Raw genomic sequence first — 14,026 nt, 5'->3', positions numbered from 1 at the left:
ATAATTTTATATTTCATTTATGTTAAAAATTTGTGTAGTATATTAAAAAATGGAAATACATATGTACACATATATGTGTATACATACATATATATATATTCATATATAATATTTTCAATATTTTTTGTGGTTGATTATAGTTATTACATGAATAAATTCTTTTACTTAGGATACCCCATATTTAACATAATTTTCCATAAAATTGTACAAAAAAAATAAGATTAATGATTTATAAAATTTATCAAAATGTAACTCCATCGATATGCAAACGTAAAAACATCGACACAATGGTGATCAATGTAAATTGATTATTATTCCATGTGAGCAAAGATCAACAGTTTCAAAATGAAAACAGGTTATGATGTTACATTCTCAGAAAAAACAAGTAATTAGACAAATATTATACAAAATTAACCAAATACTTTTGAAGAGAAAATTAAAAAATTGAGATATTCTTAAATAGAATTTTTTAATACACAAATTCTGTTACACTTTTTACATGTACATAGTTTAGGTTACTATACAATCTTCGAAATTTCGGAACAATTTATAAGTCAGAAAGACACAAGTGGATTGCATAATTTTTATACCTGATTTCGTGTTATATAATGATGTTTTATTGAGGAAAAAAAGGATTTTAACCTACCGCAAAGTATGTAATTTCATTCTTGTAAAGGTTATAAATATTTACATAATTAGTGTATAAAAATTGACAAATCTTTTTACCATTGTCTCATTTCAGATTCATCATATATAAAACTAAACAGAAAGAAAGTATTTGACAAATTTTTAATTGATAATGTTTTTATCAAAAAGATTGCTAAAAGGTGCAGCTCTTGGAATAATTGGATTGGGAACGCTAGCATCCTTAAGAGCAAATGAATATGACTTGGGAGCTATAGGTATTGTACGATTAGGACGTGCTGCAATTACTGTCTTTATAATTGGGAGGCATTATAGAAACGAATTGTATGGTAGTAATTTAGATCCAAATACTCAGGAATATCTTGACTTAAAATCAAAAGTACATAAATATGGAGCACAGAAACTCTTAGAACTTTGCTGTGCCAACAAAGGTGTTTATATAAAAGTAGGTCAACATATTGGCGCACTAGATTATTTATTGCCATCAGAATATGTTAATACAATGAGGGTGTTACATAGTTCAGCACCACAGTCATCTTTTAAAGATATACTTACTGTTATTAAAGAAGATTTCAAGAAAGATCCATATGAAATATTTGAAAGTATTGATCCTGAACCTTTAGGCACTGCTAGTTTAGCACAAGTTCATAAAGCTATATTAAAAAATGGTGATGTTGTTGCTGTTAAAATTCAACATCGATCAGTTAAAACAAATTCCTATGTAGATATAAAAACTATGTCAGCCTTAGTAAAATTAACATCATTAGTTTTCCCTGATTTTAAATTTGATTGGCTTGTTGATGAAACTAAGAAGAATATTCCTCGAGAGTTGGACTTCACTCAAGAGGGAAAAAATGCAGAAAAAATTCAAAATATATTTTCACATTATCATTGGTTAAAAATACCAAAAATACATTGGGAAATTTCATCACCACGAGTTCTAGCAATGGAATTTTTGGAAGGAGGACAAATTAATGATTTAAAATACATTCAAACCAGTAATTTAAATCCATATGAAGTTAGCAGTAAATTAGGTCGACTTTATAGCCACATGATATTCATTGTTGGTTTTGTACATTCAGACCCACATCCTGGTAATGTTTTAGTCAGAAAGAAAAATAATGAAGCAGAAATTATACTTCTAGATCATGGATTGTATGCAAACCTCTCAAATGAATTTCGATGGGAATATTCTAAGCTTTGGTTGGCAATATTTGATGGCAATAAAGCTGCAATGCAAACGCATTGTGCTAATTTAGGTGTTACAGATTTGTATGGGTTATTAGCTTGTATGGTATCAGGACGATCTTGGAATACAATTATAACTGGTGTTCAGAAAACCAAATATGATATACAGGAAAAAGAGGAATTTCAAAAAGAAATACCAAATTTATTACCACAAATTAGCACTGTACTAGACAAAGTGAATAGGCAAATGTTATTAATCCTTAAAACAAATGATCTTATGCGTTGTATCGAATATTCCCTCAACACAGAATCAAGAATGTCAGGAATGTTGGAAATGTCAAAATGTTGCATACAATCTGTATATGGAGAGAAACTGAAAACCTGCACGAATATATGGGAAAAATGGAAAGTTTCTATATCTCAACAATGGGCACTCTTTAAATTATCATTATATTATATATACTTGGGAGCATTAAATTTTAATATACAAAATTCTGTTAACTCATTTATGAAAAACGAATTTTATACTTTTTAACACTGATTTTGTTCTAGGAAAAATTTGCTATGTATAATATAACATTTCTTTAAATACGTTATGATTTGATTAATTTAAACAAATAATTTTAAAAAGTTCTATTTATTTATAATATATTTTTTTTCATTATTCTATTTTTCACATTTCGCATTTTCATAAAAATAAAAATTAATTTATGATAAATAAGAACAATATTCATATTAAACAAGTGTTTAATATGAACTTTAATAATTGCGCAAATTTATTGTGCCATATCTTGATTGTCCAATAGTCAAAGTTATCCCAATTAAAGAATAATATTAAATATTTATTCCAAATATGTATGTATATACATATTATATACAATCATACATTTTTATTTTATTATCATAATTTATCATATTTACGTATATTTTGCATGAAATGCGAAAACTTGTATATTTTGTTTCTCCTTCATTAGTGGAATAGAAGAAATAAATTATATCTGATCGATTATTGTATTTAATAATAAAATATGACAATAAATACGTTTGATCATGAATCATGTTTTTAATGTATAGATAAAAACTTTTTTTTTATTTTTTTTTTAATTTTTCCATCGAGACAACGATCTACAGTGAGATCCGTTATAACGAGACGTGATAAAGTGCACGCGTACCGAGCAAAAATTCAAAGTCGATTTTCTCGAAAACAAAGCCTCAAACGAAAAATTTTTATTCTATATTTTCCCCCCCGAATCACCCCGTTTCCGCTTGTACCACCAGTTACCAGTGTATATATTACATTCATGGGTAGAAAAATGTTGAGAAATTACATGTGTTTATTTAAGATGTATTCTTAACTTAATTACGTCACAGAGGTAATTTATCATTACAACTTAAATCAATTTTACGAAGTACAATATTTATTAAAAGTATAGAAATTCATTAATTTATATCTATATATAATAATAAAATAATATCATTTATTCATTAACTTTCTACAAAAATTAGTTTAAATGAGAAGATTTATTGTTTTCGATAATCTGCTGCAATTTCATTATACTCTATCTTTGATCACGATATAAAAATAGAATTAACGTGTAACTGCAACTGACTAAACCATTTCTAAGAAAATTAAATGTGAACTTAAAATATATACATGTGTATACTTATGTACCTAACTATATATGTACGCGTATATGTATCTCTCATGCGTCATTCATTAGTCACGATTCAAGAATGCTTCATTATAACATAAAGAATACATATCTTTATTTTATATCTATTAAATAAATTGTATCAATTAAGAGAAAAATGAAATATGATAATTATTAATGTTATGGAATATGGTTAAAGATTCTGAAATATTTCAATTTTCAAGAACTTTTAGATTTAACGAAAGTAATTTTTGTTTTTTTATCGTGAAATAAAACGTAAAATGGAAAGCATCTTATTACACTCATTGAGTATAATGTGTAACAGCGTAAAAGTTATTCCTGACAGTGTTGCCATGTGTTGCAATTTCTATAATGTCAAACATTTTTATATCAATGTTATTGTTTTTGTATTTGTAATGTCGCAATTTTATTTCATATTAGTATTTCAAAAAAATAATTAAAAGTCAATATATTTGATTTGAATGTAATTTAATAAATTAATATTTTTACAAGATTTATGTTCAATATATATATTTATTTAGTTACTATTCTCTGCTTATTTCATACGAATTTCATAGTCTACAGCCTACTTTATTTATTATATATGTAACTTACAATCATTGAAATAATGATTTTTACATTAACATTAATGTACGTGCCAAATAATACGTGCACCGGAAATGACGTTAACAAAATGGGGCACGCAATTGGTTAGAATTAACCGCAGTACATCTTCATACGCTATTGATTATTTCCTGTAAATGAAGAATTTTAATATAATGTACAAAATATATAAAATTTAGCATTAAAATTGTCGCACATATATTTAAAAATTTATTGGATTAAAGTATTTTTCAAAAATTCTAACAATGTAAGGTTAATGTAAGATTTTACACGGAACTAGTTTCCATTGTCCACGCGTAAGACCACGTCATAAAGATAGGCGTGGGGGTATATAAAGCGGCCATTACACGCGCAGCGTAGGCATTGGCTTAGTCTTCTTTAAGATGTGAGGAGGGTATTTTGCTCGGTAGTTTCAAATCCTTTGTGTGCATTTTGTGTGAATTTCTTCTGTTTTGTTCTACAACAAACACGAGCCGGATACAGGTTGGTGTACTTATTACTTATTCAATAATTAGGTGAAATAGTTGAGAAAGCTATAAGAAAACGTGAATATCGTGTCAGTCGATAATTCATGTTAACCCATTTCTCAAGAAAAGTATCATCTATACTGTGTTAACGTCGAAAACGACGAGGACATTTGTATTTCTACAAATTAAGAAAACTACGAAGTCGTCATCATGGTGAGCACACAGAAGAGACTTCCAAAAACTGACCCCAACAAGCCAAGTGAAACTGAACGATTAGTAACTTGGATTAGCAGAGTTCGCAACAAAAAATTAAAGTGTCGCCGAAATCGCAGACGCGATTTACGGATTGAAGCAGTACTGACGTGCGCTCTTTCCAAAGCTGAAAATGATTTACGCATCCAGCAATTATCAACAGCTTCAAAATGGCAGCGACTTAAAAGACAATGCTTGAAGAAGGGAAATTATTCAAATTATGAACTCTACAATGGTGAAGACACAGAAAATCGGAGATTGTCTCAACAGAATCCCTGGAAAAAGCCATTATGTCCTGAATTGAGCAGTTTAGACGATTTCATGTCTAAGTTGGCAGAAATAAAAGTACCGTTACAACGCTGAAGTAGTGGGAAAAATGCAAGCGATCAGGTTTGGAAGACCTAGAAGCTGACTGTGACTACTTTGACAAGAGGATTTCTGCGTAGAGATTTCAACAACTATATGGAATCTCGAGCGATTATGGAGCACTGTGTATTACGTCGGTGCTGCAGGAATAGAAATCGCATTACTATCCTGATGTATATCTGGATATTTTTTACTTGCAGTCTCACCGTTTGAGATGGCATTGGGACAGGCGGAGGGAGTTGGTGTTCGCAACGATGCTGAAGCGTACCGCACGATCGAGGACCCCATGTTCTCTAGTCTCTACGCCTTTCATTGGTTTGGTTTGTAAACTGTATCGGGACCAATGCATTCCCCTTTACAATTTTTTGTAGTAATATACGTAATAATGAGCGTTCGAAATATGTCCGAAGAGTGTTTGATCCGATATTTTTTATTTTCAGAAATATGGCAATTTACATAAAACATTATGTACTTTGTATGTCTTATAATTTAAAGAAAATTTGTATAGTACATTTTAATTTGTAGATTTAGTAGTACCGTTTCAAATATTCGCTCCATTATTCTGAACGTCAAGATTTTGTATATTTGCTTAATGTTAATTAACAGTTTTGTAGACTTTAAGAAATAAAATGAAATTAATAAAATTTGGAAAATGTTTACAATTTTTCTGCAATCTAGTTCATATTAATGCCAAAAATCCTTTTTTGTCCAGCATACTACACAATAAAATTCTGTCGCAGGCAAGAGACCCGCACATGCGTCCAGGCTGTTGGCCGTCATCGGCGACATTATTTGGCCTGTCTGTGTATAAGATAAGGAGTGACGAGAGAGGATTGGTATGGGATAAACAAAGGGGAAAAGTCTTTGTTTTTAGAAAATCGTGCATGAAGTTTTCTGGCTGACGAATGGGTTGCACCATGATCAAGTTGTACATAAACGTCTCATCACTCCGCGCTTCCGTATCTTGAACATGCAAGCATCAACTAATTCCAAAATCGTCTGATGTGCGATACTCATAGGCTTATTGTGACCAACTACAGCAAATTGTAGCAAATCATATTTGGTGAGCTCTAATCCCTTTTGTTCGTTATCTGTGCAAATGTGTTTTCTCAGGTCCGGAAAAGTTTTTTCAACGTTTGTACCACCAACTTGTATGTGAGTTACTTTGGCTTATCAATATGCCTTGTTCAAAGTTGAGCAAGCTGAATACTGTCACAGCTCTTTATCTTCCCATTTGAATTAAGATAATAAGAGCTTTTTGAGGTATGGAGTAAATTGAATGCATCTTTGTTGAGTCTAGATGATCCAGAATGGCGAACTACCGCAAGTAGCACAACTAATCGAAATAATAGACATGCACATATATGAAATATGTTTAATATGGATAGGAAATTATTTTGAAATTTAACAATCATTGCAATAAATATGTCGGTTCGGAAGTCATATTACTAGATACTTATTTTCACAGATTTCAATTCACTTATCCATTGATTGATGTTAGAACAAATGAAGAACTTTACATGTTATTAGATACAAATAAAATGTATTGTTCCTGACAAATGGTATGCAGAAGAGTAATGGAAATAAAAGACTGGTTTATATTACAGTTCAAGTGACTGATAGTAGGAAAGCAGTGATGGAAAATGAAGCAACGTATTATAAAATTGAATCCCTAAGTATAGCATGTAGATAATATTTTGAGTGTTGATGGAGGACAAAATTATGCACATTCCTTTTTTAATTCCAAGGAAATAGATCATCGATGCGTCAGTTGTCAAAACATGATGGAAATAGCTCATTGTTAATTGAACAAGTTTGATATAATTACACAAGCTAAAGATTTAACTTGAAATTTGTTTGAAGAAATTTATTTTTGCTTATACCTGATATCAAGTGCGGTATTAAGTATCATGCTTCTATAACTATTGTTTTAAATATTTTTGTGTTGAAATATTGTCGTTTGGGTGTCTGTTTTGTACTGCAGGAGTACCCGAAATAATTATACTGGTCGTGTACAGCTATACAACTACAGGCAGTTGATTCTATTCCTGGAACGCGTTGGATTCGTGTTTACATGGTACGTTGATTAGAATGATTTAGAGGTGGGTTACTGGGGGTGTGAGTAATTATGTTTCAGCCAGGCTTGGATAGAGAACGCGTTTAGTCAACGTTTAAAGGTCCGCTTAAAATACACATGCTCTGGTAGTTTCTAATTGGATCGTTACTTTCTGCTAAATCCGTTTTTGGGAGACATTAAGATGAAAAAGGTCGTATTTTTAAAGAGAGGGAGAGAGGTAGTATGCTTTGGATAAAGGTAACAATTTTATATGAAGGATGATTATTGTAAACATTGAATATAATTGGGGAAAATTGAGAAACTGGTGCAACTTGTTGTATTATGAGCTACAGGCCTGGTGCTGTGTCTATCATCTTTAATACAATAGATGAGACATTTGTATGGCACTTTTGATAATGGAAAATGTGTTCGTGCTGTATGTTTTGCATTCAATAACAGGAAATGGTTCCGCAATTTCAGTAATTTAAAGTACTTGCGGTATAATGATAAGCATAATACAATATAAATTTGCATTTCATCCGGCTACTGAAGGAAATACTTGTTTGACAATGGAACAGATCATTGCTAAGAAAGGAAGAAACGAGCAGTTAACACGATAGTTGTAACAAATTTTTGTTCCATCAGTTTTGCGGCAGGTAAAAATCAAAATATAATCATTGAAGTCAAATGTTTTTCAGATTCAAAATTGTAAATTTAATATAATTGTTTTACGGATTCTTTATGCACATAAAATTCGCATGCAATCTATTAATCCAAAAATATTCTAAATATATAGAATGATAGTAGTAAATATAAGTACAATATATATTTTATTATAAAGTAAGGGTATTCAGATTGAAGGACAAATTACACGTAAATGTGAAAAAAATGATCAGTAAGTGTTTTTTGAATTGTGGAAATTATAAATATATTACAGAAAGTAATATTAAATGATCCAGAAAAGCATTTTTCAAATGGAAGGATAAAATGAATTACTATTTTACCTTGATTAACAACGTTTTTTCATGGATAAATAAATGAGAAAATAATTCAGTATGTATTATTTTCAATTGAACGTTCAACAAATCTGTAATTGTGAAAATTATGCATGTATGACAATTAGACTATTTAGAACTGTTATATTTCAAAGTAATCTCAGTGCCAATGAAATTGATTTATTGAAACTATATATGAATGTGAGTCTTTATATTCTGCTTTATTTTTTTTTTTAAACATACTAAAGCATACTAAATCTTATAAAAAGAATTTGATTACAAGTTCATTTATATGAACATTGAAACATGAAGTAAAACAACTATGGTATCTTGTAATCTTCACTATTTCGTCTAATTTGATGTCTTGGTTGTATGCAATTTCATGCACCATTGGATAAACAGCTTTCTGTATTTTCTAATGAAGAAGAATAAAATTATTTTAATACGAACGAAGAAATGATTTCGAAACAGATTTGAAATTAATAACTTAATTACAATCATCTATGCATTACAACAGTTGAAGATTTTGGATATGAAGATATACAACAGATGTAAAGTAAGAATCGTTTAACAATATATTTCTCCAATTAGGAAGAAATTGAATCAGTAATTCATTTTTTAATTTCAGATTTATATAATATGCTTCAGATATACATTTTTGGAATATACTTACTATATACTTATTAGTAAAATGTAAATATTTTTGTAGAAAAGAGTATAAAATTCGACATGATTTCTTTCATGGCAAACAGGAAATTGTAACATTTATTGCCAAAATTTTACAAAAGTTGCATTTTTTTAAAGCGAAATATCAATTCGCAATTTCGCAAGACCAATTTGGCATGTGGAAAAGGATTGGTATTAGAATGCAACTTTTAAAGATTATCTATTACTTGGACAGTATAAGAGATAACTATATATAGACTAGAGGAACATCACAGAAGAGAAGGAAATATTTAATATCGTGTTCATTCAAGGATCAAATGTCAATGATTGTAACAAATAATTGGGACGATTTAATTGGGATAACAACTTAATGTCTGGAAAATGTGGGAACATTGTGATGAATCATAATGTATATTCATGAAATTTCAAAACAGTTATCTCGATTTCGTAAGATTTGAAAAAGACCAGCTATTAATCTGAAATTTAAAGAAAACCAACAACGCAGTACTAATCTAAAAAAGCTACCAACGTGAGATTTCATGCTATTCAGAGGAGGCTACCAACGTGGGACTTCGTGCTATCTAGAGGAGGCTACCAACGTGGGACTTCGTGCTATCTAGAGGAGGCTACCAACGTGGGACTTCGTGCTACCCAGAGGAGGCTACCAACGTGGGACTTCGTGCTACCCAGAGGAGGCTACCAACGTGGGACTTCGTGCTATCTAGAGGAGGCTACCAACGTGGGACTTCGTGCTATCTAGAGGAGACTACCAACGTGGGACTTCGTGCTACCCAGAGGAGGCTACCAACGTGGGACTTTGTGCTATTCAGAGGAGGCTACCAACGTGGGACTTCGTGCTACCCAGAGGAGGCTACCAACGTGGGACTTCGTGCTATCCAGAGGAGGCTACCAACGTGGGACTTCGTGCTATCCAGAGGAGGCTACCAACGTGGGACTTCGTGCTATCCAGAGGAGACTACCAACGTGGGACTTCGTGCGATTCAGAAGAGGGTGCCAGCGTGGGACTTTGTGCGATCCAGAAGAGGGTGCCAGCGTGGGACTTCGTGCTATCCAGAGGAGGCTACCAACGTGGGACTTCGTGCGATTCAGAAGAGGGTGCCAGCGTGGGACTTTGTGCGATCCAGAAGAGGGTGCCAGCGTAGGACTTTGTAGGATTATCAGGAGACTACCGACGCGGGACTTTGTGGGACCACCAGGAGACTACCGACGCGGGATTTCGTGGGGTTCAAAGGAGGTTACAAATGTAGGATTTTGTGAAGATGCTGCAAGATGTATTGGCGCCAGGCACATAAATATACTTTATGCGACTCAGGGACATTTAATTCAGCACAATATGCGTACATATAAACAAAATAACAAACCAACAGTATCATGTCACTATAAAGGGTACCGATACCTTTTTTTTACAATTTAGCAAAGCAAACAAATGAGGATGGTCCCTATATAAACCATCGTTACTGCTGACTACGATAACAATCAGTAAGAAGGTCATAGAAAATCATACATATTAAATATTAAGAAGTGTAAGATTTATTCTGTATGAAAACAGAAGCTGTGTGATTACATGATAATAACGTTACTAATAAAGAAAGTAAAGTATTGAAGTACTAATTTTATAACTCTAATAGTTTAAAGATGCTCATAGATTGTACATGTCTAATAAATTGCCATGTTTTAAAAATATTTCAAACTTGACTTTGATCATAAAATTTAAGAATTGTTAGTAGTATTACTAGTTGTTAGTAATTAGTATTATTAGTTAGTAGTAAAATAATTTGATAAATGTAAGATGTATTATGTGTATTAATAATAATTAAGTAATACTAATAAAGCTGTTGATTATTAAGCCAAAATTGTATTTTAATTTTGTATAATTTATACATTAAGCAGAAATAAAAATATTAAAATGAATTGACTGTTTATTAACATTTATTATACCAATAAAATCCAACAAAAATTAAAGTTTCAATCTTTTTATATCCTCGGGACGAAAATCTATCCTCATAGAAGCAATACGTCGAACTTCAGGAGGTGTTAATCTCCATGCTATTGCATCTGCACCACAATAATCTGCTAATTCTTCTACTTTTTCAACACTTAATATGGTAGCTATTTGCGTTAATCGTGCAAATTTATCACGTACGGACCATGAGGTAACAGCGGCTAAGTAACTTGCTAATGATCTTACTTCTTTATCAAGTATAAGACCTCCCGCCTAAAAAATTATTGATTATTGGAAAATAAATATTAAGATTAAAATAAAATCATAAAATATACATACTCTATTGAAAGTAGACTTTAATACAACTTTTTCTAAACGAGCTGTTACTTCAGCAGTAAGAAGACCAATTAAAGCATCATAATTAGATGTTGTTAAACTTCCCTTAAAACTTTGAAGTAAACCTTCTAAATTCATAATTAAAGTTTGTACGAAAGGTTCTTCTGTTTCATATCTTAATAAGTCATCCTATGGATATTAACGAATCGTTACGAGTTTTTTATGTAACTCATTTTAATCATTTCTTATGATTATATACTTTGTTTACCTCGTTTATATGATGATCCACTGATAAGAATGCATCGACCCAAGGTGTGACTCTCGGTTTGACAGCGCTTACTCGTAACTGTTCTAGACCATAATCATTAACCGCTCGTAAAATCGACATAACACCTTTTAAACCGGATAAACAACTGTCGATTTTACCTCTTTCTTTACTTTGCATATTGGGAAACGTCGCATCTATTTCTGTACTAAGACTTTTACATAGCGTTTCGACATATTCGATACTTACGTCGGTGTTATTTAGATAGGTCTATGAATGAAATACGTAAAACAAATTAACATATAAAATATGCAAGAATTGTAAATTTTGTACTTAATACTACCAAAAACATTAGACGGGCGAGCTCCGTATCTGAAGTTTGTAGACGACCATGTTGTATACTTGTTTGAAGGGCACTGTAAGCTTGTGCCAGATCCAAGTATCCTGCTGGATAACCTTGTCGCAATCGATTTCGTAATCTGTTTGCAAATTCTCCTTCTAATATTCCACAAGCCATATTAACTACAGCACAAACACCGTCTATACTCCAACTTGACATAGAACGCCTACACACGAAAATTTTGTATTTTATTTGTACTTGAATTAAACACAAATTATAAAATTTTGTCAATACCTAATACATTTCTGTACTATAAAAAAAACATCATCAACCATACTAGATGTTTGTTGATCTTGATCTAGGGTATCCATTCCTAGTGCTTTATTTACACTTTCTTCGAGGAAATATCTTTCTAAAGCAAGATAAGCACCTAAAAGTTCTTGCATACCATGTGCTAAATCAGAATTGTTGATAATATTTTCGAATTCATTTATTAGATCTTTGTATTGTGCATCATTTGTTACACTAATTTCTACATCATTCTGGAATAAAAATGTTATAATTTTATAGAACTTTAAAGTATTTAAAAATATTCACGTATGTAAGAGTATTTAAAACACATTTAACTTACTTTAACCCTCCTTTTTAAGAACCTTATGTATAATTCTGCACGTGAATGCATTATAGTAATTTCTCCCAATAACAAGTCAAACTCTTTGGGATCTGCTTTTTCAGAACTTGGTTTACGAACATGATCATTTACAATTTGTACTTTCTTAGATATAGATCGGTGTTTCATAAATTCTGCAATAATCTTTTTAACTTGTCTATTAAAAACATAAATTTTATATTTTTGAAAGTACATACAATTTCCCCATATACGCTATAAATATAAATACATGTAATATACCTGTCACACTCCTTTTGCAAAATAGAAATTGTCGTTAATAATCTTCCAGGACCATAATATGTTTCGATTATTGGTTGGTGTATCTCTACAATACGAGCAATTCCTTCAAATAGTAATGTCATAGTGTCAGAAAAAATAACTGACGCCCTTTTATCATTACTTTTTATTTCCAGAGCTGCTTTTAAATTTTTTTGAGCTGTTTCCTGCAACTGATGTTAGAACTATACAGTTATATAAACTTTATAGCATTTAAAAAATCATATAATTTATTACCTTTGTGCATAAATAACTACAAAACTTTTTAAGGCCTTCGGTATGCATCTCTAATAAAGGAAATATTTTGAAAAATCTTTCAACAGATGCAAGATCTTCTGATTTTACTGCTTCATCAAATTTATGTGTAACCACAGTTCTGAGTTGTAATGCAGCTTGTTGTAATGTAATTAGAGAACAACTGACACTAGTGTGATCCATCAAAATGTCTTCAGCTGTTCTTTCTAATAATTGTTGATCCATTGATAAATAACGATAAACATGTGCTGCACCTTGTTCATAATCTTCATTACACAATGCCATAGCTACTCCTTCACTACATAGTTGTAAATCAAGAATGTCATTAACACGTCTTTGACATTCGTATACTCTGCTCTATAATGTAACAATAAGTAATTAAACTTGATGCTTTATATGATAAACAACTTAATAATGAAATTACTATCAGTAGTGTAGTCAATATTGCATCTCAACTTACTCTTGCTAAATCCAATTGTCTTACTTTGGCACTTACATTTTCTGCTAATTCATTAGTACGTCTAATCATATTACAGAACTTTTCTCCTTCTGTCCGTATTATAACAATATTAGGTAATACCTTACTTATACTTTGGAGTTTTGCTTCTACATGACATTGTTTTGAAAGTATATTTTCTAAACTTTTTTCTATCTTAACCTGTAATTAAATGCACCTGATTTTTAAAAATCCAAATGAAAGAATCAAATTTTAAAAGAAGATATGATGAAACCTCATCTTCTGATAATTTATTAAGTATATGTGTCAAATTGTCTTGATTTGGAGATAAATCCATGATACACATTATACTAGTGCAGAATACGAGATTTACATTACACCTAGAATAGTTTAAAATTCAACAATTTTATTAAGCCGCGAAATTCATCATACTAGATAATAACATAAGGGAAAGACGATTTAACCGTATATATATATATATATATATATATATACATACACACACACACACACATATGTGGCTAGAAATTTATAATCTATCGTATTCAAAAAA

General features: G+C 30.9%; 4 protein-coding genes and 1 long non-coding RNA gene across 5 annotated transcripts; 4 read left to right on the top strand and 1 right to left on the bottom strand.

Moving 5' to 3' along the window:
• Window positions 1-129: 129 nt before the first annotated feature.
• On the top strand, window positions 130-2,454 carry LOC117231007 (aarF domain-containing protein kinase 1). The gene is made up of 2 exons (XM_033489023.1): window positions 130-652; window positions 743-2,454. The coding sequence occupies exon 2, from the start codon at window positions 800-802 to the stop codon at window positions 2,366-2,368; it is 1,569 nt and encodes a 522-aa protein (XP_033344914.1). The 5' UTR covers window positions 130-652; window positions 743-799; the 3' UTR covers window positions 2,369-2,454.
• Window positions 2,455-4,453: 1,999 nt separating this feature from the next.
• On the top strand, window positions 4,454-5,593 carry LOC117231015. The gene is made up of 2 exons (XR_004492896.1): window positions 4,454-4,592; window positions 5,395-5,593. It is a non-coding gene; the product is annotated as an uncharacterized LOC117231015 (long non-coding RNA).
• Window positions 4,599-5,388, top strand: LOC117231012. The gene has a single exon (XM_033489040.1). The coding sequence runs from the start codon at window positions 4,787-4,789 to the stop codon at window positions 5,189-5,191; it is 405 nt and encodes a 134-aa protein (XP_033344931.1). The 5' UTR covers window positions 4,599-4,786; the 3' UTR covers window positions 5,192-5,388.
• A 2,712-nt stretch (window positions 5,594-8,305) lies between the features above and the next one.
• Window positions 8,306-10,615, top strand: LOC117231107. Its single transcript, XM_033489204.1, has 3 exons — window positions 8,306-8,446; window positions 9,637-10,027; window positions 10,063-10,615. Exons 1-3 carry the CDS (start codon window positions 8,306-8,308, stop codon window positions 10,344-10,346), a joined length of 816 nt encoding a protein of 271 aa, XP_033345095.1. The 3' UTR covers window positions 10,347-10,615.
• Window positions 10,616-10,847: 232 nt separating this feature from the next.
• LOC117231006 (conserved oligomeric Golgi complex subunit 4) lies at window positions 10,848-13,951 on the bottom strand. The gene is made up of 10 exons (XM_033489022.1): window positions 13,748-13,951; window positions 13,477-13,674; window positions 12,999-13,373; window positions 12,726-12,934; window positions 12,447-12,642; window positions 12,110-12,357; window positions 11,819-12,041; window positions 11,479-11,745; window positions 11,214-11,399; window positions 10,848-11,147 (listed from the first exon to the last, which is right to left on the bottom strand). Exons 1-10 carry the CDS (start codon window positions 13,817-13,819, stop codon window positions 10,890-10,892), a joined length of 2,232 nt encoding a protein of 743 aa, XP_033344913.1. The 5' UTR covers window positions 13,820-13,951; the 3' UTR covers window positions 10,848-10,889.
• Window positions 13,952-14,026: the final 75 nt, after the last annotated feature.

This window comes from Bombus vosnesenskii, unplaced genomic scaffold, assembly GCF_011952255.1.
Source record: "Bombus vosnesenskii isolate JDL3184/JDL3185 unplaced genomic scaffold, Bvos_JDL3184-5_v1.1 scf7180000013270, whole genome shotgun sequence".
Classification (NCBI taxonomy): domain Eukaryota; kingdom Metazoa; phylum Arthropoda; class Insecta; order Hymenoptera; family Apidae; genus Bombus; species Bombus vosnesenskii.
The sequence above is the reverse complement of the archived record's forward strand: the minus strand, read 5'-3'. Positions and strand labels throughout refer to the sequence as shown.